General features: G+C 39.7%; 1 protein-coding gene across 1 annotated transcript in view; it reads left to right on the forward strand.

The window, feature by feature from the left end:
* The window catches only part of IMPA2 (inositol monophosphatase 2), a 33190-nt gene extending 10968 nt beyond the window's left edge, over window positions 1–22222 (forward strand). Inside the window, exons 3-8 of the mRNA XM_045006777.1 lie at window positions 4083–4187; window positions 6232–6277; window positions 7935–8043; window positions 11634–11742; window positions 11930–12081; window positions 14105–22222. Of these exons, the coding sequence (XP_044862712.1) occupies window positions 4083–4187; window positions 6232–6277; window positions 7935–8043; window positions 11634–11742; window positions 11930–12081; window positions 14105–14220 (637 nt within the window). The 3' untranslated portion in view covers window positions 14221–22222. The remainder of the gene's footprint in view (window positions 1–4082; window positions 4188–6231; window positions 6278–7934; window positions 8044–11633; window positions 11743–11929; window positions 12082–14104) is intronic.
* Window positions 22223–23929: the final 1707 nt, after the last annotated feature.

Raw genomic sequence — 23929 nt, forward strand, 5'->3', positions numbered from 1 at the left:
GAAAACACAAGTCCAGGCGTGTCTGGGGGCATTGCTGAGTCTCTCCCAGTAAGGTTGAGCAATTCCCCTGGTGTGGCCTCATGCAGGTGAGTCATTGCATTGTAGCTCCCTTGCTGGACAATGGCTGTTGATGGATTGGGCGTTGGTTACTTTCCTTGCTGTTGCCTCTGGGGAGCTAATATCTGGCTGATTCTCCAACTTACAGTATGTTTTAGTGACAACCATACAACACAATTCTCATAACTTCACATGCATTAATGATACATGTATGGATAGAGAAATTACTTTCAGCAGATCGTAACCTTTCCCCTGATGCCTTACAAGGCATGCTTTATATGTAATATCACAATTATATACAGATGAGGAATATGGGGGGGTTATAGGGTGCTACCCCAAGGTATAGAACGTCACACATAGGTCTTGCACTAGCCATTTACATAAGGATGACTTTGTGTCAGATTCCAAAGAATTCAGCTAAAATGGAACATATTTGAAAAACCATTGGTCATGTTGGTGTAAAGAGCATACTTAATGCAAAACTTACTGAAAAAATTATAGATTAAGTACATCTTTCTAACTATCTGTTATGCGATCCAAAACTCTGGCAGTACTACACAATTTAAGTGTAATATTTGGTTGCAATTCTTAGGCAGTGCTGGGATTTACAAATATATTATTTGAGTAATACTCCATCTAAAGTACTGCTTGCTGTGCTGTTGTCTGTTCTGTAATGTGTGAGTTTTCCTTAATGATCTGCCAGAGGAAGTGTAGCATACAAGGCTCATGTAACGAGCATAAAGTGTTTAGAAGCATTCGTGCTTTTTAGAATAGGAATAGCAGGTGCAAGGTCAACGTTAGACCAGGGTTTCCCAAACAGGGGTTGCCGCTTCTGCAGGGAAAGCCCCTGGTGGGCCAGGCTGGTGTGTTACCTGCCCCATCCGCAGGCCCGGCCGATCACGGTTCCCACTGGCCGCGGATCGCTGCTCCGGGCCAATGGGAGCTGCTGGAAGTGGTGCGGGCCGAGGGACGTACTGGCCGCCGCTTCCAGCAACTCCCATTGGCCCGGAGCTGCGATCCACGGCCAGTGGGAGCCACAATCAGCCGGACCTGTGGACAGGGCAGGTAAACACACCGGCCTGGCCCGCCAGGGGCTTTCCCTGCAGAAGCGGCAACCCCTGTTTGAGAAACCCTGACGTAGACCCAGAAATGGAAGTCTCCAACATGATGAGAGATTATTAACCCTTTACAGTCAACTTCCATTTTGAATTTGCCCGAGCATTTTTCCTAGCTTCTGATTTCATAAGATAACTAAGTGAACTAAGCTTTCTTTAAGACAGTTCAGTTTCTGTTTGTTATGTTTTGGCCAGGGTTCGTATTGACCCAAATGCATATTTCAGTTTACAGAATATAGTCTTCTGTCTGAATATCTTTCTACATACAAAATACAGTAGATAGGTACAAAGAAAAAAATTAAATTTGACTTCAGTACGGGTTTATGTGCTCTGTCTCGCCAGTAATCCAGCTCTCAGGGACATCCAACTAAGATTTTAAGATTTTTTTTTATTCCCCTTTTCTTAAATTATTTTGGTTCAGGTACTACTTAGTTTAAAAAGGACATTCTAGTAGTGACAAACTTTACCAGAGTTGTCACTGCAATCAGAGGTATTTGTGATGTGGCAGAATGATGCATTCAGTGCATCAGCTAGTAGCAAGAAGATTTCACAGAGGTAACAGGAAAAATAGTGGAAAAGTTTGTTAAAAATGTATTACACTGGATGTCCAATTCCCTACTTGGTTAGTGGTGAGAGTCAGCCCATTAATCTGGGTGCCTCCGTTTTCATTTTTGCTTTACTGATTCTTTAAAAATAAAGAATTTCACTATTTTATTTCAGTACTTTCATGGATTTTAATGAGTATTTTCTAGCTGACTGATTTTTTTAACTTTATTTTTCTAATATATCTTTACATGGTATGGACTCTTCACAGAATGAAGCACTCATCACATAGTTCTCCATTAATGACATTATTCTTACCACATTATTCTTACCACAAAGCAGTATCTTTCAATGCTATGGGCTTGTCTACACTACCCACTGGATCGGCGGGCAACTATCGATCCTCTGAGAGCTCTTCCGTCGACTCCGGTACTCCACCAGAATGAGAAGCGTAAGCGGAGTCGACGGGAGAGTGCCAGCTGTCGATTTACTGCAGTGAAGACACTACGGTAAGTAGATCTAAGTACGTCAACTTCAGCTACGCTATTCACGTAACTGAAGTTGCACATCTTAGATCGACCCCGCACGGTAGTGTAGACAAGCCCTATGTTAGGCACTATGGGCTTGATCCTGCTCCCATGGAAGTTAATGGGATTGTTACCATTCACTTCCCTGGGTACAGGATCAGACTATACGAGTCTGACCTTGCACCAGTGACGTCAACAAGACTGAGCTTTGCCATTGACTCAGATGGGCACGAGATCAGGCTCTGTTCCTGTACATTTATTTTTACTGTGTAAAGTCCTTTTAAAATCAATGGTGCCAATAAACTTTTAGTTACAAAGGAACTTTCCTACATTACAAAAGTTTTGACAGTAAATACTACATGTAACTGGTCTTATACAGCAAATATGTTTCTTTGCCTTCCTTTTCCCCCTCACCATGTTCTCTTCTCCCTATGTCCCACTCTGTCAAAGCCCCGAGGGTCCTTTCTCTCCCTGCCATCACTCACTTCACTGCTCCAACCCTCTTTCTAGCCCTCCCACAAGGGCCTGAATTGTAGCCACCATCTTCCCAGCCAAAGAAGACTAGAAGGGACTCACGTCAGAGACAGTCATTGTCTCTCTTTAACATGGTTTACTCTCGAGTACCATGAATCTGTTCCCTCCCTTTCTCTCCACAAGGCAGAGTCCCTCTGCCATCACACCATTCCAATCCCCAGGGAGCCCAATGGCAATTGCTGAACATGCCCTGTCCTGCCCCGGCAGCTCCTCCCATGCGGCTGTACCGCCTCCAGCCTTGCCCCCGTCCCTTCCACAGAGCTGTCTGCGTGACTGCGTCTCCTGTCTGGGGTCTGTACAGCCATGACGGAGGACAGGACTGGGGGTGGTACAGCTGCGCCGGGAGAGCTGTCGTCGCAGGACGCTGGCTCCTGGGAGCAGCAGCCCCATGATCTGCTCCTTTCGCACTGCGGTTCCTGGGAGAGCCCTGCAGTTCCGCGGATATCGATTTATATCTGCGGATATCCGCATCCACGGATATAAATTTATATCCACGCAGAGCTCTACACATATCTAGATGATTTGATGTACCCCCTGGAAGACCTTTGCGTACCCCAGGGATACGTATACCCCTGGTTGAGAACCGCTGATCTAGAGAATGGAAAAGATAACTAAGGAAGGCAGGACAGATGCCAGAACAGGATGTACAATTCCTAGGAAAAGGAAAACAGAAAACCTATTGAAATAAATAATGACAGGACAGAAAATCAGCAGCTCAACATGGAATTCAATGTGCTCCTGTAAATTTTGTAATTTTTTTTAATTCTCTTGAATTACTCTGGGTCTTGCAAAGAGGAAAGTTCAGCTTTGTGAACTTTTTACTTCCTGATCTACTCTGCTATTAAAAATTGTGGTGGAAGTGCGGCTGTAGGTTTTCTAAGGCTATTTTTTCCTGGTTCATTCACCTGCAAGGAATGGGGGGTACATTTGGCAGCCTGCATTACTTCCTGCTAGAAGTGGGCCTGAGCTGCGAAATTGCAATCCAGATCTCAATTTCTTCCAAAGTTGGGGTTTCATTTCAGATCCATCTCTATATGCATTATATGATTTTGAAATATGTATCATTAACATATAGGGAGGGGGAACTAGAATGGGATTTTTTTTTAATATACTGTATCAAACAATTTTCTGAGCTATCTTTTTAGAACTTCTTTACAAAGTTTCTGTGAGGTGGTGGTGGTGGTGGGCTTTTTGTTTTGTTTTTGGTAACTGAACTTTAAAAATACATGAATGTAACAATAGTCCCCAAAAGCCAAGAAAGTGGAGTTGAGTTTTCTGAGCGTACTTTACTCCATGTCAAATATAGGTTTATTGGAGAAGAGTCTACTGCCGCTGGGTCAAAATGTGTCCTCACTGACAATCCTACCTGGATTATTGATCCCATTGATGGAACCTGCAATTTTGTGCACAGGTAAATTCAGTAACATGGAGAATTGTTAAAATATAGTAACTCTTCAGTTACTCATCAATCCTTCTCTCCCCCCATTACTGAAATATTTTTCACTGTGTTAAGTTTGCTCAATTTACACTTACCTACAGCATTATATTTACAAACTGAGGGGTTTTGCCTGAACAAGACCTGCAGGATCCATTCCAGTATCTTTTTATATCTGATATAGTATTTGATACTCCTGGGGGAATTCTGCACCACTGTGCATGTGCAGAATTTATATCGCCCGCAGATTTCTTTCCTTCCCCACAGAAAAATGACTTTCTGACGGGGAAGCAAAGGGAAGCCACAAGTGGTCCCCAGCAGTATGTTTCGGGTGCCCAGAGCCGCGGGCAGAGAGGTAAATCACTGTGGGGCAAGGGGTAGGACTGGGAAAGACCCGGCTGGTGACTCCTACCCTGCACCTGGCTCAGCTGCTAGTCCTGGCTGGGCTGGGGAGGACAATACTTCCTCTTCCCCTGCATGGCATCCAGGGCCGGGTCACACCCACCCCCAGAATTCTCCCCCACCTGCAGGTAGCTCTGCAAACTGTCCCCCCGCCACACTTTCTGCACCCATCACTCCTCAGCTTCAGAGGGAGGGATACCTGTACAGGGAGCTGCTCCCTCATCTGCCCAACCCTCGTGCATTCAGACCCCCCTCATATTCAGACCCTTCCACCAAACCTCACCCCCCACACTCAGAACCCCCCCCACACACACTGAGCTCCACTCCCCCTGCACCTGGACCACCCTGACGAGCCATCCACACCCAGATCCCCACCCCACCAAGCCCCAACCAGCTGCACCTGAATCCCTACCCCGCTGAGCCCCACTCCCTGGCATCTGGATCCCCCCCCCACTGAGCCTCCCACACCCAGGCCCCCCTGCCAAGCTCTATCCCCCCAACAACCAGACCCCCTCACACTGAGCCCCAACCACCTTCACCTGGGCCCCCCTGCAGAGTCCTATTACCGTTGCACCTTGAACCCCCCAACAAGCCTCTGTGCATCCAGATTCCCCCCACACCTGGATCCCACACTCTGCTGCCTGCACCCAGATTGCCCGACACAGATTACCCCTCTCAACTCACTGCTACGCCCCCCCCCCACTAAGCCCCTCCACGCTTGATACTGCCTTGCTAAGCCCGCCTGCCCATGCGTGGCGCACCTACAAAACTACAACTTTAACTCAAAATTTAAATATTTGATTTAAAAAAAAACAAAACAATGATTGTTTACGTCACCTGGACAGTCCCACTAAATTTAAAATAATTCTGTATGGTTGGTCTAATAGGCAAAGATTTTTAAAATGATGGGCCTAATTCTGCCTTGGTGCATTGACTTCAATGGAACAATATGTGATTACACTGTGGCTGATTGGGGCCAGCTTCTGGGGGTTGATGTTTCAGGTAATACAGTGAAATTGTGCCTTCCAGCAATACTTTCTGCTGTTACTCTACTATTTTCTACAAGTTTTAAGACATTATTAATTTGTCAGTTCATACTTAAATTTTGGGACAATTAATACCTATGTCAAAAGGAGCAAGTGAAATATGCAGTTATTACTTTGGCAAGACAGAAGGTAGTATAACAGGTTTCATTTATTGTTGACCTCAGGTACAAAGTTTCTCCCTAATTAATTACTGTCTGCAAAGTGCTCTGAGATCATTGGATGAAACGTATAAATTATTTATTACAATATTATTTTAAGATCAGGTTATTTAGTTATGCTAGGGGGGGAAAATCATTAAAATTTCAAATATATGTTTAATATACACAGCCTATTTATGTTTTCATACATTTCTTTTTAAATTTTTGAAATGTTAGTTTCAATTAAAAAAAAGAATTGACAAAATACAAGGGACAGTCTTGGGTGGAAACAGAGGGAAGGTATAATGTAGATGAAGTTTTTAGTTGAGTAAAATTACAGTGCTCTCTGTGGGTTCAGTTGCTGCTGGGAGTTGCGGAATTTGCATGTTTAAAGAGATTATTCATGAATAGTACTTTCTTTCTTATTTTTCACAGGTTTCCAACAGTGGCAGTTAGCATTGGATTTGCTGTTAACCAAGAGGTATAAAATATGTTCTGTGAGTTGGTAACCTGAGATAAACCTCAGAGCCATGTGGGAGCTAAAAAATTAATACAAAGGCTCTTTCCATGCTATTGAAATTTGTTTGGTCACACCACACCAATGTAACACCCTAATCCTGCAAACTGTTACTCCTGCAGGTAGTCCCATGTTAATTGGATTTATATATTATTAAAAGGAGACTACTGATGTAAGAGTTAATAAAATCAGGCATTAAGAAGTTATGTTTAAATTGTGACTAAGCATCTCTATATTTATCTTCTACTGTTCTCTTGTTGTTATGCTGATTCCTATTGCTTTAAAGCTGTTAGCAATCTCCATGACTCTCGGACAGTGTTTTTTTGATGTACAGTATATAGTAAGATTACTTTTTGTGATGCATGCAAAGTTATGGTTTGGATTCTCTTAATCTGCCTTTGTGTGCTTTTGAGGTGCAGTAAATTTAGTATTATTCCATTATTTAGTATTATTCCATGTACCTTCATAAGAGCCATAGAAAAACAAAGAACCTGGCCTTGGGGCTTGGGAAACTGTTATTTTTAAATTTCCTAGTTCTCACAATTCATTTTGGAGGGGTTTGTACAACTACTGTAGTTTTACAGTTTGATTTATAAAATAAAAGTAGCTATTTTTAAGTAGTTATTCAAACTATTATTGGCTCTTCTACAAACTTATTCTGTGACCTTGGGCAAGTCACTTCACTTCTCTATGTCTGTTTCGCTATGAGTAAAATGTAAATAATATTTTATCTCATAGTAATGATGTGAGGATTGATTCATTAATGTCTGTAAAGTGTTTTAAGATCTTCTTATGGAAGGTACTATAGTTGTGCAAAATATTAGGTACTTTAGGCCTGGATTATTAAAGCTCCAATTGTGAACCCCTTATTCCCATTTGTAAGCAGGTGCTTACACAAATAGTTCAGTGTTGCCAATTCTCATAATTTTATCATGAGTCTAGTGATATTTGGTGTTTTTCTTCAAGCCCCAGCTCCTGGAGTCAGGTGATTTCACGAGAATCTCAGTGTTCATTTAAAAGACCAGTTAGCTTCTAGCCTTCATGATTGCAGAGAAAAACTCAAAGATGACTTGAGTGCACCTCAAGGGCTCAAAAGATAGAAGGCAAGTGAAATGTATTATGACATGCAAACTATGTATCTTTTAAAAAAAAAAAAGTTGCCTGATTTGTAAGCCAATCTCATGTGTTTTGGAGGCCTGAGTCATGAATTTGAGATGCTTGAGGTTGGCAATATTAATAGCCCCAGTGAAGTCAATGAGCCTATTCATGTGAGTGACTGCTCACCAATGGGAGTAAAGTGTTCAGAATCTGGCCCTGGGAAATTTACATATTCTCAATAACTCCTTGAATTGAATTTCAGAGTAACTTTTTATTCCATTCTAATAGTGTGCGTAAAAATGAGCTGTGAATAGATGGAATTAATATCTCTTTCTAAACTGAATTTTATATGTTGTGTATCTAAAACTTCAGTGTAAGAGTAAAATTATTTATTAGCAGCGGCATAATCTTTGGTTATCTAGCCAATTAAAATAATTTTGATCTTTCTGCCATTAGTAGTTGTTTATACCTGTGCTGAGTAATTTGAGTTGCATTCATTTCTTTCCTTTTCAAAATCTTAAAGCTTGAATTTGGTGTAATTTACCATTGCACTGAAGAACGATTATACACTGGTAGAAGAGGTCAAGGGGCATTTTGTAATGAAAAAAGGCTTCAGGTATCCAAAGAGACAGGTTGGTCTAGATTTTTGTTAGAACTCTAAAAGAAATATGTTGAATTTCAGAGTTGATGCTAATCCTAAATGGAAATTATTATCCTGATTTAAAGTATCTTTCCTGCATTATAACTGTGTCTTTCCTGGAAACATAAGGATGTTCTCAAATTTCTGTTTAAAATATACAGCTTTATGTAAATTAGTATTAAATGGTCCTAAAATATTTTGCAATTCCCACACGAATTGATCAGTATTGATCCAAAACCACTCCTTTAAGATAAAGAAATAGGATGAAATTCACCACTATACCATGCCTTCTGTACACTGGTGTAACTCCGGGATACAAAGTACAGCTGGAATGGTGAATTAGGCCCACATTATTATGGCATCTGTCATTCACGTATTTTCAGATGACTTAATGGTGCCATATACTGCATCTTGTTTGTAAGCACATATATGCCAGTAGTAAATGGAATTAATAGATGCATACACTACTTTAAAAACAACTTGCTGTGATGCGTGTGAGAGGTCTGTTTCACCATACAGTTAGTTAGAACACTTAGTCCGTACTGTATTGGGATTTATTACTATAACCTAATAAAGTGATTCTGCATTTGCCTAGTTATAATAGTTAAGTTCAATCAAATGCACATAACGATAAGAAGCTTTCTTTTAACAAATCCAATGCAGAAGATAAGGCAGCATAATTAGCAGATAGAAGCAAGCAGATGTCACAGAGCTGTATCTTTGTACCCCAGAAATGATAAAAATTACAGTAGAAAAATGGTTTGGTGCAGACTGAAATCATTGTAAATTAAAGCAATTTAATGTACAGATTAGATATGGGTCCAGACCAACCCTGGATGATGAGAACTTCCCTGATAGTTGGAAAAATTTGGATCCAGATCCAGGCTTTGTGGCTTGGTCCAGTCTTTAGTGGGCCAGGTTTATTTATCTGGAGAAAGAGCGTACAAATGGTATGTTTCTCCCCCACAGGAGCAGCTGTGCCTGAGGGAGGACAGTTACCCCAAATAGGTGTCCATGGTCCTACCCTAGCCACACTTCCAAAGGTGTTCTGTCCAGGGAGGGAAGTTTTAAAATACAGCCCATATTCCACAAGAATCCCCTTAGCCGAGTATGCCTGGGAGGCTTACAGAATCAGGGCATCTCCCAACTGCCCTGCATCCTTCATAAACTGGCCCCATTCACTTTTATGTCTAAATGGTCCTGGGCCTTCAGCTGAGCAAGGGCTGTGGGATACAGCACCACTTTGTCCCCATTCCCTGTGGACTTTCTGCTAATGTGGGAGTTCAGAACATAAGGGAAGGGTCAGATCCCGTATTGTTTAGATGCTTTATAATTTTTTCTCTCTTGAGATGTACTCATTTGTGTGGGGTGTTTCAAACAGGGAAGATGGAGAATATTTTTATTGATTTTTATGGTGTTTAAATGTAGCCCATTTACGGTTGTTCTTGTCCAATAAGGATTTTGACTTCAATAGAATGGAGTACAAGATGTTTCTCCTCGTTCTGGCTTCTGGAATTTGTGGCTTTTAGGCTTCTATGTTACCTCATGCTTTTGTTTCAGGAAATGTATTTTGTATAGAAAATGTTGATGTACAGTATAAAATTAGATTAATGCTAGATATGTTCAGCATTTAACAATTCAGAATTAAAGAGAATCACATTGCAAAGGTTATGTCACAGTAAGAAAACAGAGCTGTGGTCTTGGATATCCGCCACTCACAGATTTAAATAATCATAAATGAAGGAACATCCCAAAGATATAAAATTCCCTTTGACAAACGTTGACACAGTTTAAAGCCAGGCCTGGCCTTAAGTGTGTTGATACTATAAATGGCGTGAGGCTTTTTTTGGTCTCCACTCTGCCCCCTTCAATAGCCAAAAATGTTGGTCCCTTGTCTCTCTTTTCCTCTCACATTTACCCAGGTCACTGTCATCTCTCTTCTACCAACCCTCCTTGTTTCTCTTCCCCTCATCAGGGTGGAGAACTTGTCTTCTGGTCAGCTGTCTCCTGCAGTTTGAATTCCTGAAGCCACCTTGTGTCTTTTCACTAGATGGTCTCTTCCCTAATTCAATTCCTCCTTAAGCCCAAAACCTCCTTAAAGCGTTTCAGTCTTTAAATCCAATTCCTAAATTAGTGTAACTTTGACTAAGTATTAGGAAATGTTTGTTTATTCATCAGGAACATGTTTATAATCGTTTTCACAGTTCCATAGAATAGTTATTTTTGTTATGACCAAAGTGTACTTTGCATGAATGTATGGTGTTAATAATAATGTCTGTAGTAAGGCATGCATTCAGTGTGTCATAATTGTAAACATTGAGTGTATTATGCAGAAGACCAAAGGCGGATTACTTTCAACCTCCAGAAATTTCCAGTTACAGCAAAGCAATGCATGCCCTACATTGTGTCCCTATGGTTTTAAAGTAGAACTGTGCTTCTATACCTTAATGTAACATTTTTAAAAATGGGTATGAAGTCTGTGTTTCTGCAGTTATATTTGTGATATCCTGTGACTGTTTTATTCTAATTACATGTATATTACTTACCCATTGCTAATCAGCTTGCTTGAATCCATATTGCCCTTTTACATTCATAGGTGGCCAGTACCTGGCATGTCAATTTAATTACAAGATGTCTCAGGCCACATTAATTTGTCTATGAAAATACCATTCAGTAGCACCACAGCATTTGGTCCACTGTCCCTACTTAAATCATTTGGAAGGAATACTGTGTATACTTCTTAAAATATTACATATGTCGTAGGCCTGAATGTGACCTCACTTAAGGCCTATCTAATACCCATTGAACTCTATGTGAATCTTTCCTTTGGCTTTAATTGTCCTTGGCTTTGATTAGGCCCCTATACTGCTGTAAATCAGAAGTTACTGAATTGAACACAATACAAAAGGAAAAACGAATGCCGCAAAAATTAGTTCAGAATTAGACTTACTGACTTTTTTTATATATAATAGCTGGTAAATATAGGCACATTTGTGACTTTTGTAGTCTTTCCAATGTCCAAATGTAAAAGGGGGTAGTTTTTGCAAGACAAATGGAGTTTTGGGTGAATATTTTTAATTGATCTTTACTTATCATACACCTAGCTTTGGCTAATTAAAATGAATGGTATAATCCAAGAGATCAAAGTTCCCTGTTCAGGAAGCATTCTGCTTTAAAATACAATTCCTTTACAGTGAAATGCATAGATCTTATGACAATTTTTTTTAGCTGACTGCTAAAAGTTTGTGAGGTCACCAAAGGCTGACTGGTCAATGAAGGAAAAATTCCATGGGAACAGAGGAAACTCCTAGAAACTGCAGTTTTGTTCTTATTCTTCCTTCCCTTCTTTAACCAAACAAGTATTTTTAGATAACCCAACTGTCTGAGCAGTTTAGTCTTGTTACAGTCATTTAGACAAAAGCAGTTTCTCACCCTGAGAGAGAATATGAAAGGAAGAACAATTTTTGTGTGCATGAGAAATGGTTTTGCTGTGAAAAGCCTCTTCGTATTTAATGTGAAGAAATTGCCAAGACCTACTTTGAAAGGTTGTTGAGTTAATAGAAACAACTGTCTACATTGCAGATAAGTCGAAGGCCTTGATCTTAACAGAAATTGGTCCAAAACGTGACCCTGAGACTTTGAAATTGTTCCTCGGTAACATGGAGAGCTTACTCAAAGCCCAAGTACATGGGTAAGGTTTTTAAGAAAAATTTTTATTATGTTAAAAATCATAAACATTCTCAACTTTCTAAAATTCCAAGCAGAATGTTATTCTACTTAAATCAAATGTGATGCATATTGTACCCTGTTAATAAATACCTGGGTTGAAATAAAAGCAGTTTTCCCCCTTTCATTCTTTTATACCTCTCTGCTTCTAGGATCCGTGTAATTGGAAGTTCTACCTTGGCTCTGTGCCATCTTGCATCGGGTGCTGCAGATGCATATTACCAGTTTGGTTTACATTGCTGGGACTTGGCAGCAGCTACTGTCATTATTAGAGAGGCAGGTGGAATTGTGATAGATACTTCAGGTGAGTAAAGTATGCTGTTTTGGAGCAGGGACTGTGTCTTCATGTTTGGAAAGCACATAATAGGCACTACGACAATCTAAATAATTGTCACACTCAATTTTTTTCAGTCGCCTTTCATAGTCTCTGAGGGGTGAGGCAGATAAATGTTCAGATGTTTAGCTTTTCTTGTTTGGGCTGCATTCTTCTTTTTTACTTCCCCATCTCTGTCTAATCTATCTGTGTACTTACACGGTCCTCACTGCAATACTATCTGAATATCTCCAAAGTATTCGAAACAGAAATAATCTTTCTCTTCCTTCCCCGCTGGTAGGAGAAAAGGCTTGATTTGTATATGGGTGAGAAGGGAAAGGGTTTTGTGTGTGTACGTGAGAAGAAACTGAGGGAAAACTAAGATGAATAATTGGGTTTTGCATTTAGTTCTGCAAGTGGAGGATCAATACAGTCTGGGGCTGATAGGATGGGGCATGATTTTCTGGCCAGCTGGAGGTAGAGCCAATTCAAAGCATTTCTGTTCATTCCTTCAGCTCTTGGAGGCAAGACAGATGTGTTTATCAGTAGTATCAAATGTCTCAGACAAGTCCAGTAGAATGGGCATGGACCGGAGAAGTTAATCCACCAGAGCAACAAATGCTGTCTGATCCAAAGGCACTAGCCATGCAACTTCAATAAGTCAGTCATTAGAGAGACATTCTAATAGAAATGCAGCTAACAAACTCTCTTTTCCTATATCAGGATATTGCTTCCAAGGACATTTTAACTCCCCCCCGATGGAAGTAGTCCTCAGATGGTTCTTCCCATTTCCTGTTGTCCTTTCCAGGAGTACAGTTTTCCCACAATTTTGAGTGACTTTTTTTTAACGTTGTCCCTGGGTGGCTATTTATGGGGTGCTTTAATAGCCACAATCTGTGTATTCTTTTCTCTTTCCCTCACATCCCCATACAGATCCTTTGCTTATAGTGATAATCCAGTGAAACATCTCAGGTCTGGCCCACTCTGCCCTAGGCTCTGGCTGGCTAATTTCATCACAATTTTGCATTTCTAGTCTAGGGCTTTCTCGGGTCAGAGATGCTGAGGATGAATGTCTGTGTGTCTTTGAGTAAGCCCTTTAAAGTGTTACATTTGAAGTACACAGCTGGCCCAGAAGAGATTACTGGATATGCTGAGACTCCTAAACAGATTTCAGCAAAGATGAAGGCTTCTTGGGAAGAAAGGGCTGTCAGGGAGACACAAGAGTGCTCATCTGAATATTTATATTTGTACAAGCAGCAAAGAATCCTGTGGCACCTTATAGACTGACAGACGTTTTGTAGCATGAGCTTTCGTGGGTGAATCTTTTGTGGGTGGTCTTCTTGCATCCGAAGAAGTGGGTATTCACCCACGAAAGCTCATGCTACAAAACGTCTGTTAGTCTATAAGGTGCCACAGGATTCTTTGCTGCTTCTACAGAACCAGACTAACACGGCTACCCCTCTTATATTTGTACAGCACTTTAAAGATGTAAAGGATGTTAAGGATTATTATTTTATTAATTTCTAGCGCATACATCCCCCAAGTAGAGTGCTCTTTAGTAGTCAAGCCCAGTGGTAATCAAAGTATGCATGACTGTGGAAAGACTTGATGCGTTAAAGAACAGTTGCCAGTTGTAGGGTATGTTTAACCCTGAAAACAGGTTATGTTGGTTCCTATTTTATTCCTTACTACCCCTAGTTTTGCAAACAAAACATCTGGTGTTTTGTTTAAGAGAGTAAAATGGAATATATTGTGTTTATTTTCTGTGTTCTGAACAAATAAAAATATTCATTGCTTGAGCTGTGTACTTTGGTGTTTGATAAGCCTGTGGTTTCTAGAACACTTTGTTTTGCAAGACATCTCTGAATTTGAATGCCTCAACAAGGTATTTCCCCCTCTAAATGAGGCTGTGACGTTGTTTCAGTATGTCTGAATCTCTCTATCTACAACAAGGGTATAATATAATATGCCATACATCACTAAACATGGTTCTTCTTTATCCTCTTGTTCTTAGGGGGACCTCTAGATCTCATGTCATGCCGAGTGATTGCTGCCGGCACTAAAGAGATGGCCATGTTCTTAGCTCAGGAAATACAGACTATTCACTACAGACGGGATGATGAGAACTGAGTGACATTAAATACATTTACAAGTAACATGGAGTTTGTCCTTCTAAGCTACTTAACTTCTTCCAAGATGGGTGTCTTAGAGGGTACATGATTTTAACAGCATGCTTTCTGTGCAGGTCTTCTGTGTCAAATGTTTTAAACAGTTTTATTACAATGTGGCTTCCCAACACTGGGGTGGGGGGAGGGAGATTTTTAAAACCTCTAAGATTTGTGGCTTCTTTTTAATATGCATCTATTTCAGCAGTACCTTTTTTATATGATCACCTGTAGTGCTTGTTGCCAGATTCAAAGTTTCACATCTGTTCAGGCTGAAACTGAGTCTTTTGTAACATATGCAACTAAAAAGAAAATTTTATTTTTACAAAACTCAGATCTCAGGTAAATGAGCTTTAGGATTGTAGTAGATGATAAGTAGTTAAAATGTGTGCCTACCGTACCCATATTCAACAGTACTTGAGAATGCAATAAAAAGTGTTATTACTCCATTTCTCTTTGCTAACTATATCATGGCCATAGATATGTATATTTGGGAGATTTACAGTGATTTACAAAGTGAACAGAAGAAGGTGATTTTAGGTATTTGTTTCAAGGAAGTATATATATTATCCTTATGGATGCAGTGGGAGTTACCTATATAGTTAATAACAGAGCTGCTAAAAAATGGAAAATATTTCATGATTTTTTTTCTTTAGATTGTCCAACCAACTCTAGATTATAGAGAATGTTAACCAATTGCGGCCAAATCTTACAGTCCTTATTGAATCCTTACTGAGAGCTCAAACCTACAAACATTTACTACCATAGAGTAGCTGTGACTAGTGGGCAGAGTGCTTACTACCCTGAGTACTGATGTCTATGGGGACTATTCACAATGGTAAATACTATACATGGTAGTTAGTTCTGGAAAATAGGGCCCTATGTCAAGGAACTATTGACTTCAGTGGAAGTTTTGCCCAAGAAGAAACTGCAGGATTTGGTCATTAGGGGTAAATTGTTAAAATGGGCACCTTAGTTGTGCTTGCAAAAGGATAATTGTAAACTTAAAGTATTCATTTTGCACGTACAATTGTAGTCACCTTCAGAATATATGGAAACTAAAGTAAATGACTAAATCTAAAAGCACAAAAATTTTGTGTTTGGCACTTTTTTTTTAATCAAATTGATACTTTCTATTTTTTTAAAAGAAATCATATCATCTGACACTACTGAACTTCTTAAATGTTAGTGTCCAGAAAAGAATCTGAGATTAAACATGGGGATTTACCTCTAGTTTTTCTATTAATTTTGAGAATTCCAATCTACAATTATTTTTTAATAATACAAAGGAACAAAAAGGCCCCCAAAATACATATAGGTCTAAATTTTCAAAATCAGTTCCTAAATTGCACATGCAGATTATGTAAATATGCATGTAAACTGCAATGAGAAACTGGAAATTGAGTGCACAGTTATCCATTTTGCATGCACAACTAAAGAACACATTGTTAAAAATATTAGCCGTTGTTCATGCCTTTTAATTTTTTTCTGTGAAAAATGTTTTTCATTACAAGTATAACTTGTATATTGTATTTTTTAAAATGAGAAATGCAAAATGCTGGCTCTGGAGAGAATGGCTAAAATATAGGGCCCTGATTTAGCAAAGCATTTAAGCACATGCTTAAGTCTCATTGGCCCTGATTCTCCTCTCCATCAAAGCACACCTCAGACAGAGGACAATGATAGATGCAGAAAGCTCCCTGATCTATGGCCACTTAGCCAGGGCAGAAGATAGAGTAGGACCCCTGCTGCTCTAGCTTCTGCCACTGATTGATGTAAGCTCTGTAAATGGAGCTTACACCTGCAGAGAATCAGGTGTAGTGGAGTTCAGCTCCACCATTCCCCCTCTCGGTCCACCAGCTTATCCCAACAAGCCCCCTTCTTTTCCTTATGCCAGAGAGACAGATGGTTTAGGAGGTATCTATACCACCTCTACCAGATTTACCTCAATAGAGATTCCTTGTATGCAGGAAGACTCTCTGGTTGGTTTAAATTCACTCTGCACATGGTGCACTTAATGGATGAAAGAATCCTGCCCACTGATTTTCATGGCATTTGAGCACACTTAAATGCTTTACTGAATTGGGGCCTCAGTGAGGGGCAGAGGGGAATGTCCAGAAATCCAGTCTCAGATTCACCTGTTACTGTCATGGATAAAACATTATTTTTTAAAAATAAATAGAGAACGTCTGAGAGTTGATGAGCGCCTCAGACTCCTACCGATGTTAGTGGAGTTACAGATGATCAGTAGCTTCAAAAGGCCCAGAGTTTGCAGTGCCATTGGCCACGGTGATTCCACATTTTACTTAGAATTATTAATTAGCTGACAGTTCTTAGAGGTAAATCCTGTACTAGATTTTGACCTTCCCTTCTGTCTTTCCTTGCTTGCTAGCTAAAGCTCTCTTTTGTAGGCATATTCCTTACTGTAGACTTTCCATTCTAAGGTTTAAATCAGGAGTTCTCAAACTGGGCGCGGGACCCCTCAGGGGGTTGTGAGGTTATTACATGAGGGGTCGAGAGCTGTGAGTCCTAAACCACGCTTTGCCTCCAGCATTTATAATGGTGTGAAATATATATAAAAGTGTTTTTAATTTATAAGGGGTGGGCGCACTCAGGGGCTTGCTATGTGAAAGGGGTCGCCAGTGCAAAAGTTTGAGAACCACTGGTTTAAATTAATAGTGTGTGTATAATATGGAGGACGAATCTTTACATGTTTAATTAGGGTTCTTTTTTCCTTAAATAAAATAAGGTTGGTAACTACTCTTTAACCAGCAGTTATAAAATTAGTATTTTTAACACAGTAAGATGTGAAAGGTTACAATCCATTTCACATGCTTTGGGTTGTTTTTAAAACACGGTTCAGGTTTTAGATTATTTTGGAGGCCAGTTTCTGAAAGCAGAGGCAGTATTTAAATATGAACAAAGATTACAAGTTATAAATGTTGAGAACAGGTTTTTCCTATCCTGAATGTCATAACCTGTGCTGGCATTTTTTCCATGTTAGTATCCTAGTGAATGTTGGTGGAGATTGCAGAAGAGAGTACGGAGAAACCGCGGGCGTCTCTGATACACCAAAGGATACTTTTTGTGGCCTCATACTTTTGTGTCCCTAGTGTATTCAGGATGAAAAATAGTTTGTTTTACAAACACATAATCTAATCATCTTAATTACAGGACAGTCATTTGTAAATTTACTTTAAAATGTACTTTTAAACCTTTTAGGGGTTGAAGATGCTTGTTTCATTTCCACCCAGAACATTATATAAATGTATTCAGCTTTTTTTCAAGTTGTCAGAATGTGGCTGCAATTGGATCTATGCAGGCAGATCCTGCACCTTTGCAGAGCCTTATTGAAATCATGGGTTTGCCTGCATGAATCAGGCCTAAGTGTTTTTCCAACTGTTGAAAAAAAATTCAAAAATGCTTCTTTTGTGCTTGGATAACTCAAAAACAACTGTTTTAAATCTCTAGTCTTTATAGAATTTAATCTGAAATGAAAACTAGTGCCTTTGCCATATAGAAATAATTTGGGTTTGAAAAAAACAAAATTATGGGCATTTTAAAACACTATATGGCATGTGCATAGAACACTCAGTTCTATCTGTAGAAACATAAAGGAAGCTAGCATGTGTCAAACGTCTGCAATTATGAATATCTTAGACCACGCGTGTGTAACTGGATGACCAAAATGGGTGAAGATATCTTTATTTACACTGCAAATGTGTACATGCTCTGAATAGATGGTATCTTTTATTCAAGGGACTGGTGCTCAGCATCCTATTCCTTTACTTTTCAGTCTGTCACCTGCACAATGGTTTAGAACATTTTAAATGTACTGTTTTGGTATAATAATCTGAAATAATAATGTAGAACTCGTGTATAATTGCATTCTGGTATGAACAAACAAACTATGGGAATAACAGTAAACTGCAGATAAAGTAAAGTCTTCCATTACATGATCACACAGCATAGGGAAATGTGCTATACTGTTCACCAAATACTAAGTAACATAGAAAGGAACTTCATCTTTGTCTATAACATGTAGCACATATAACAATAGCACTATGTATTTCTGTCATGTGGCATACTTCAGTGCATGCCCTAATGTACAGCTTTTACACATCCCCAGGTTTTGGTCTGTAACATGTTACAGACACCACAGTTTGCATGCACCAGTAACGTCAAGACTCTAATACACTACAACCTATTGAATTGGTTATATATTTTAAATTGTCTGTTGCCGTTGTTCTTATAAGGAGGTGGGGCAGAAAAGCAAATAAATGCTCAAGTTTTCAATAATATATCCCTTAAAATCATCCCATCCCAGTCCACTGCAGTCAAGGAATTGTACCTGTTTACAACAGAGCCTTTAGCCCTAGAAATACTACCGAGGTAAAACATTCATGGTGCTACATAGGGAGTGTCTCTTATTGCTCAACAATGACTTCGGATTTAGAGTGTGCAGTGCCCAGTTGACTGTCCACTTCTCAGGAGAGGCAACTAACAGTTTGATAAGATCAAGATCATCATTAACAGAAACATATATCAGCAGCTGTTACAAAAATATTGTTCACTTATTTTCCTGCACTCTGTCAGTGTTGTATATAATACTTAATGGGGTAATATAAACCCAGTTGGTAACTCTCAGTTTGAAATTATTTTTAAATGTTTTTGTAACAATCTATTTTTCAATGAGAAAAGGATTATAATCTGCATTAAACATATGGTAGACAGAAATTGAGAGATGGGGTCTGCATTTCTCTGCTTTATGAACTCTACATGCAAAAACATGGAAATCTAGACATACACACGGTTAAGTGGTTATGGGTTTGGTGTGGGTTGTTTGTCTGTGAATGGCTTTACTGGCAGCCAAATATCATAGAAAAATTCAAAGAAAGAGATTAGTTATTGGAAAGAAGATAGCACACAGGCTTGGACAAAAATTTATAAGGGCTGTAGACAGATCCTCATGCTTCAAGGTACAAGATGATGACCATGCTGAATGCTAAAAAAGTCAGAATAAAAAAGTACATAGTATTGAACTGCACAGAGTGAATTTAGGGGGAAGAGTTTACACTTTCCTCCTCTAAAACCTCTAGTATTGTCCACCATCATAGACAAGATATCACAGCATCTGGACCACTGGTGTGTTCTTATTTGAGTGAGGAAAACACTGAATTGTGAATCCCTCTCTGAGTAGCACTTGAGCTCTGGTGCTTCCAGCAGTACAGACAAAAGCCGTAACTGTACCATTGTCTCTTCTAAATAATCAAAGGTGTTAATAAACCCCCAATCGCTGAGGGTAAAAGTTTCAAAAGTGCCTTAATGACTCAGGAGTCTAGTCCCAGGGACTTTCAATAGGACTTAGGCACCTAATTGACATAGGCACTTTTGAACATTTTAACCTGAGTGTTTATCTATCTCTTGTTTGTTTAACACAAAAAAGTGCATCAGAAAGTGAGCAAGGTTTGACAGAGAATAAAACAAAGCATAATTTCAAGGATCGATTCTGTAGCGAGCACTGACCCAAAGATCTAAAGAAATCTGTTTCACTCATACATCAACATCTTTTACTATTACAGAATTCAGGACACATCAGTTATCCTCTGATAGTAAAAAGGTAGGGAGGAGGGGAAGTAATCAGTATTGTGTATTGGCCTCTAGCCCTCCATCTCTAGAATTTCCAACAATGTGGTGATATATTAGTTCTGTGCTTCTTAATCTTATGTGCTTTTAAAATAATATTAAAGATTTAAGATAAGTATATCTCTGTGCTCCCCAACATATAGCCATTGATAATGCTAATATATTCCTTACTGCCTGAAATACCGATGCTGCTCTGGCATGTCAGAAATCCCATTTCTGGAACTCTGCATCTCCTTGAATTACTTCCTGAAGTCAGGACACTTTGAACAGTTTAAAATCATTTTTCAAAGAACTAAAATTCAGTCAGAAGATCATGTGTCCCTTTTAACTTTTAAGCAATGTAGTGAAGAGGTACCATCCATCTCTGTCAAATGTAACAAAATGTATCTTGGATATATCCCCTTTTTTTTCCACACATTATATATCTGTATATATGCATTGTGTGTGTGTGTGAGAGAGAGAGGGAGACGATGTGAAGTCTGTTGTTGCTACTGGAAATTGAGACAGTGGTCTTTCTAAGTACTGTAGTATCAATGGTCACTTATAAATCATTAATTTGGAAGACATAATATGAACACTTACATGCTAATTTTCAAATTAATTCAGGTATGATTTGAATGCTGTCAAGAACAAACTGGTAGTAGAAATATCAAATTCAATCCCTTTTGTTTGTCCATTAGAATAAGTAACACATTGTTCTCCTATAATACAGCTATTCTGTAGTGCCTAGTGTTGCTCATGTTACTTCCTTGTTAAGCAGCATCAACAGATTATGCAGGAGTGCCTCAGTTTAAAAACCATGGTCCAAACTCACCCCTGGTATAAATGGGCCCAACTCCACTGATGTCAATGGAGTTGAGCCCCCGGCAGTGAATTTAACCCTTACTCTCCAAAGCCATAAAAATAAGAAATAAGCTTAACAGCTATTGATATTTAGCTAGCAGACAGTATTGTACATAAATACTAACATTTCCTCTGTCCAGTACAAATAATGGTCAGGCTCTTGGGAGGTGCTGAGTGCTCCTAAATGCTTGTTTCAGATGCTCAACACTTTTCAGGATCATTCCCAAAGCTCCAGACAGTTGTTAATAAATACAACAATGAAATTGTTTTCTAATATTTTTATGATCGTTTGGAAACGTCGGCCCAGATCCCCAAGGACATTTAATGGAAGCTAGAAGCTTAAATATTTTTGTGGATCTGGGCCCTATTGCCTGCCTTGCAACTAGTGTAATCATGGACACTTGTGCAAAGTGGATGAAACATGCTACTAGATTAAGCAGTATTTTGCACCCACTTTGCCTGGACAGAATAATTACAAGACATGCAAATGCACTCTAACTACAAATATTTTGGAAATTACCACACTTTGCTGCAGATTATTTGAGCTGCACTGTATTCCTGTACTGCTTAATCTATTCATAAGCTCGTAGGGGGGGAAATATGAGTGAATCATGGAACCCAACAAAAAAATTAATCATAAAAAGGCTGGATAACATATTCACCACTATAAACACATCCATATTTTAACATAATCTTAGCTGTTCTATTGTTACATTCTCACTACCAAAAAGATGTTTTATAGACTATAGCCATATCTGGATTGCTCTTACTGTTCTTAGTTTTGACTAAAGACATGTCTTCATAAATATAACAGTGCTCATCTTTTCACTTTGTACTTATAGCTATTTTTAAATCATAGGAAGAAATGGTTAGTGTATTAAAAACACAAGTAGGAACTGCAAATCAAGGGCCAAATTAATGCCTGATGTAAGCAGTGCACTTTCCATTGGTTTCGTGGGGAGCTCCCCCTACTTATGCCAGTATTGAATTGAGGCCACTGTTTAAAATAGGAAAATGGATTTTGCTTTGAAAATATGTTTATAAAAAATTCTGAAATGTCCACGTATTATTTTTTTCTTTTCTAATGTTATGCTTTATATATCAGATGGTATCTTTTGTTTTGTACTATACCATATATAACTATAATTTTTAATTTAAATGTTGTTTGTTTGTTTTTGTAATAAATGTTAAAAACTAATGGTCACAAAACTTACTGAATTGACCAATGTGAATATTAGAACTACTCCAAGGAGTGGCAAAACTGTCTGATTTTTTGGGTTAAAATATATATATAAAAGCAAAATAAGTCTGTGTTGCATGTTCAGTTTGTAAATATATTTTTCTTTTGTACAATTTTTTTCTTCTCACATTAGGAAATGTCCCATCTGTCAACACATGTTCAGCTGAGGTGGTGTAATCAAATCATTGCTGTATTCAGTTTTGCATTTCATAATAGGGTGGCCTATTGGCAAATCCTTTTAGGATAATAACTTAATATAGAGTAAAACTTTATATATGAGAGAAATGATTAAATGAAGTACATCCTAATCATACAAGAATCTAGATTCACTTTTATGAAAATACAGAAACTGCCTGTAAAGTGCATTTTTCCCTGAAAAGTGACTTTCTGAAAAATATTACGGCAAGGTTTCAATATTCATTGTGTCTCACTAATTCTATATTCCATTTGCTCAGTTTGCAGGTAAAAATGGTTTTAACTAATGGCCAGCTCCACAAATGGATCCTTGCCTCTGACAGTCAAATGTCCTTCTCATACATCACCACCAGTAGTAGAGATTCTACAGGCCAAATTACATCTTTTGTGATGTGTGTGTAACTCCATTGTCTTCCTAGTATACCTTCAGTTATGCCTCTGCAACCCCATTATCCTTCAGAAGGTTTGCACAGATGCAACTGAGGTCATAACTTGAATTGTCTCATAACAGAGCTCTGTCTTTAATTATTCCTCAATGAGACCAGTGGCCTATAGCTTTTACTTTAAAAGGGGGAGAAATGTATCAGCCCTTGCTGCAAGAATAAGCAGAATTGCCCTGGCGCTAACATATAGGCATCAGCTTCAGACAAGCTTCACTGGGCCTGAGTGTGCAATTTAGCAGTGAGCACCTCAGCAGCAGGTGCAACAAAGTTGGATCATTTTCACCGCCTTGCAGTTTAAAAAGAGCACTCAAACAACATTTAGTTCAGTAGATGTAAATCAATGTGGATTTAGGCTAGATCTACACTAGACACCACTGGTTGTGGCATGTAGTGTATGTATAGCTACATGCTGCTATGAAAAGCAGGCTGCGTCCACACTGCTGTGTAGCTACGCATGTCAGTGAAAGGCTGTGGCAAAGGGGAGGCAGCAGGGAGAGGCTCCCTCCGACTAGAGCCTTTCCCCACTGCTGGAGTGTTTCCCTGCTGTGGGGAAGGGCTCCAGCAATGGGGACCTGGCAGAGCCTTTCCTCCTCGCTGCTGGAATTTTAAGTATTTCTTTACACAATCCGCAGTCAACCTGTGGAACTCATTGCCAGGGGATGTTATGAAGGTCAAAATTATACCTGGATTAAAAAAGGGGATTAGATACGTTCATGGATGATAGGTCCATCAACAGCTATTAGCCAAGAGGGTCAGGGATGCAACCCCATGCTCTGGGTGTCCCTAAGCCTCTGACTGACAGAAGCTGGGACTGGATGACAGGATGGATCACTCAATAAATTGTGCTGTTCTGCTCATTCCCGCTGAAGCCTCTGGCACCAGCCAATGTTGGAAGACAGGATACTGGGTTAGATGCAGGGCCGGTGCAATCATTTAGGCGACTTAGGCAGTTGCCTAGGGCGCTAGGATTTGGGGGGGTGCCATTTTCTTTGGCAGCAACCGTGGTGGCAGGATCTTCAGCTGCCCCGGTTGCCGCTGGAATTTAGGCGGAGGGAGCTGGGGCAGGGGAGCGCGGGGAGGGCCGCCTGCAGCAAGTAAGGAGGGGGGCACGCAGGGGAACTCCCCACCCCAGCTCACCCCTGCCCCGCCTCCTCCCCGAGCATGCCCGTCGCTGCTTCACTTCTCCTGCCTCCCAGGCTTGCGGTGCCTAAGCGGAGAGGGGGAGCTGCCGCGGGGGGAGGGGTGTGCCTCAGGGCGGGAGCGCGAGGGGGAGGGGAGGGCGCAAGGTGGAAGTTTCGCATAGGGCG

This window comes from Mauremys mutica, chromosome 2 (assembly GCF_020497125.1).
Source record: "Mauremys mutica isolate MM-2020 ecotype Southern chromosome 2, ASM2049712v1, whole genome shotgun sequence".
Lineage (NCBI taxonomy): Eukaryota > Metazoa > Chordata > Testudines > Geoemydidae > Mauremys > Mauremys mutica.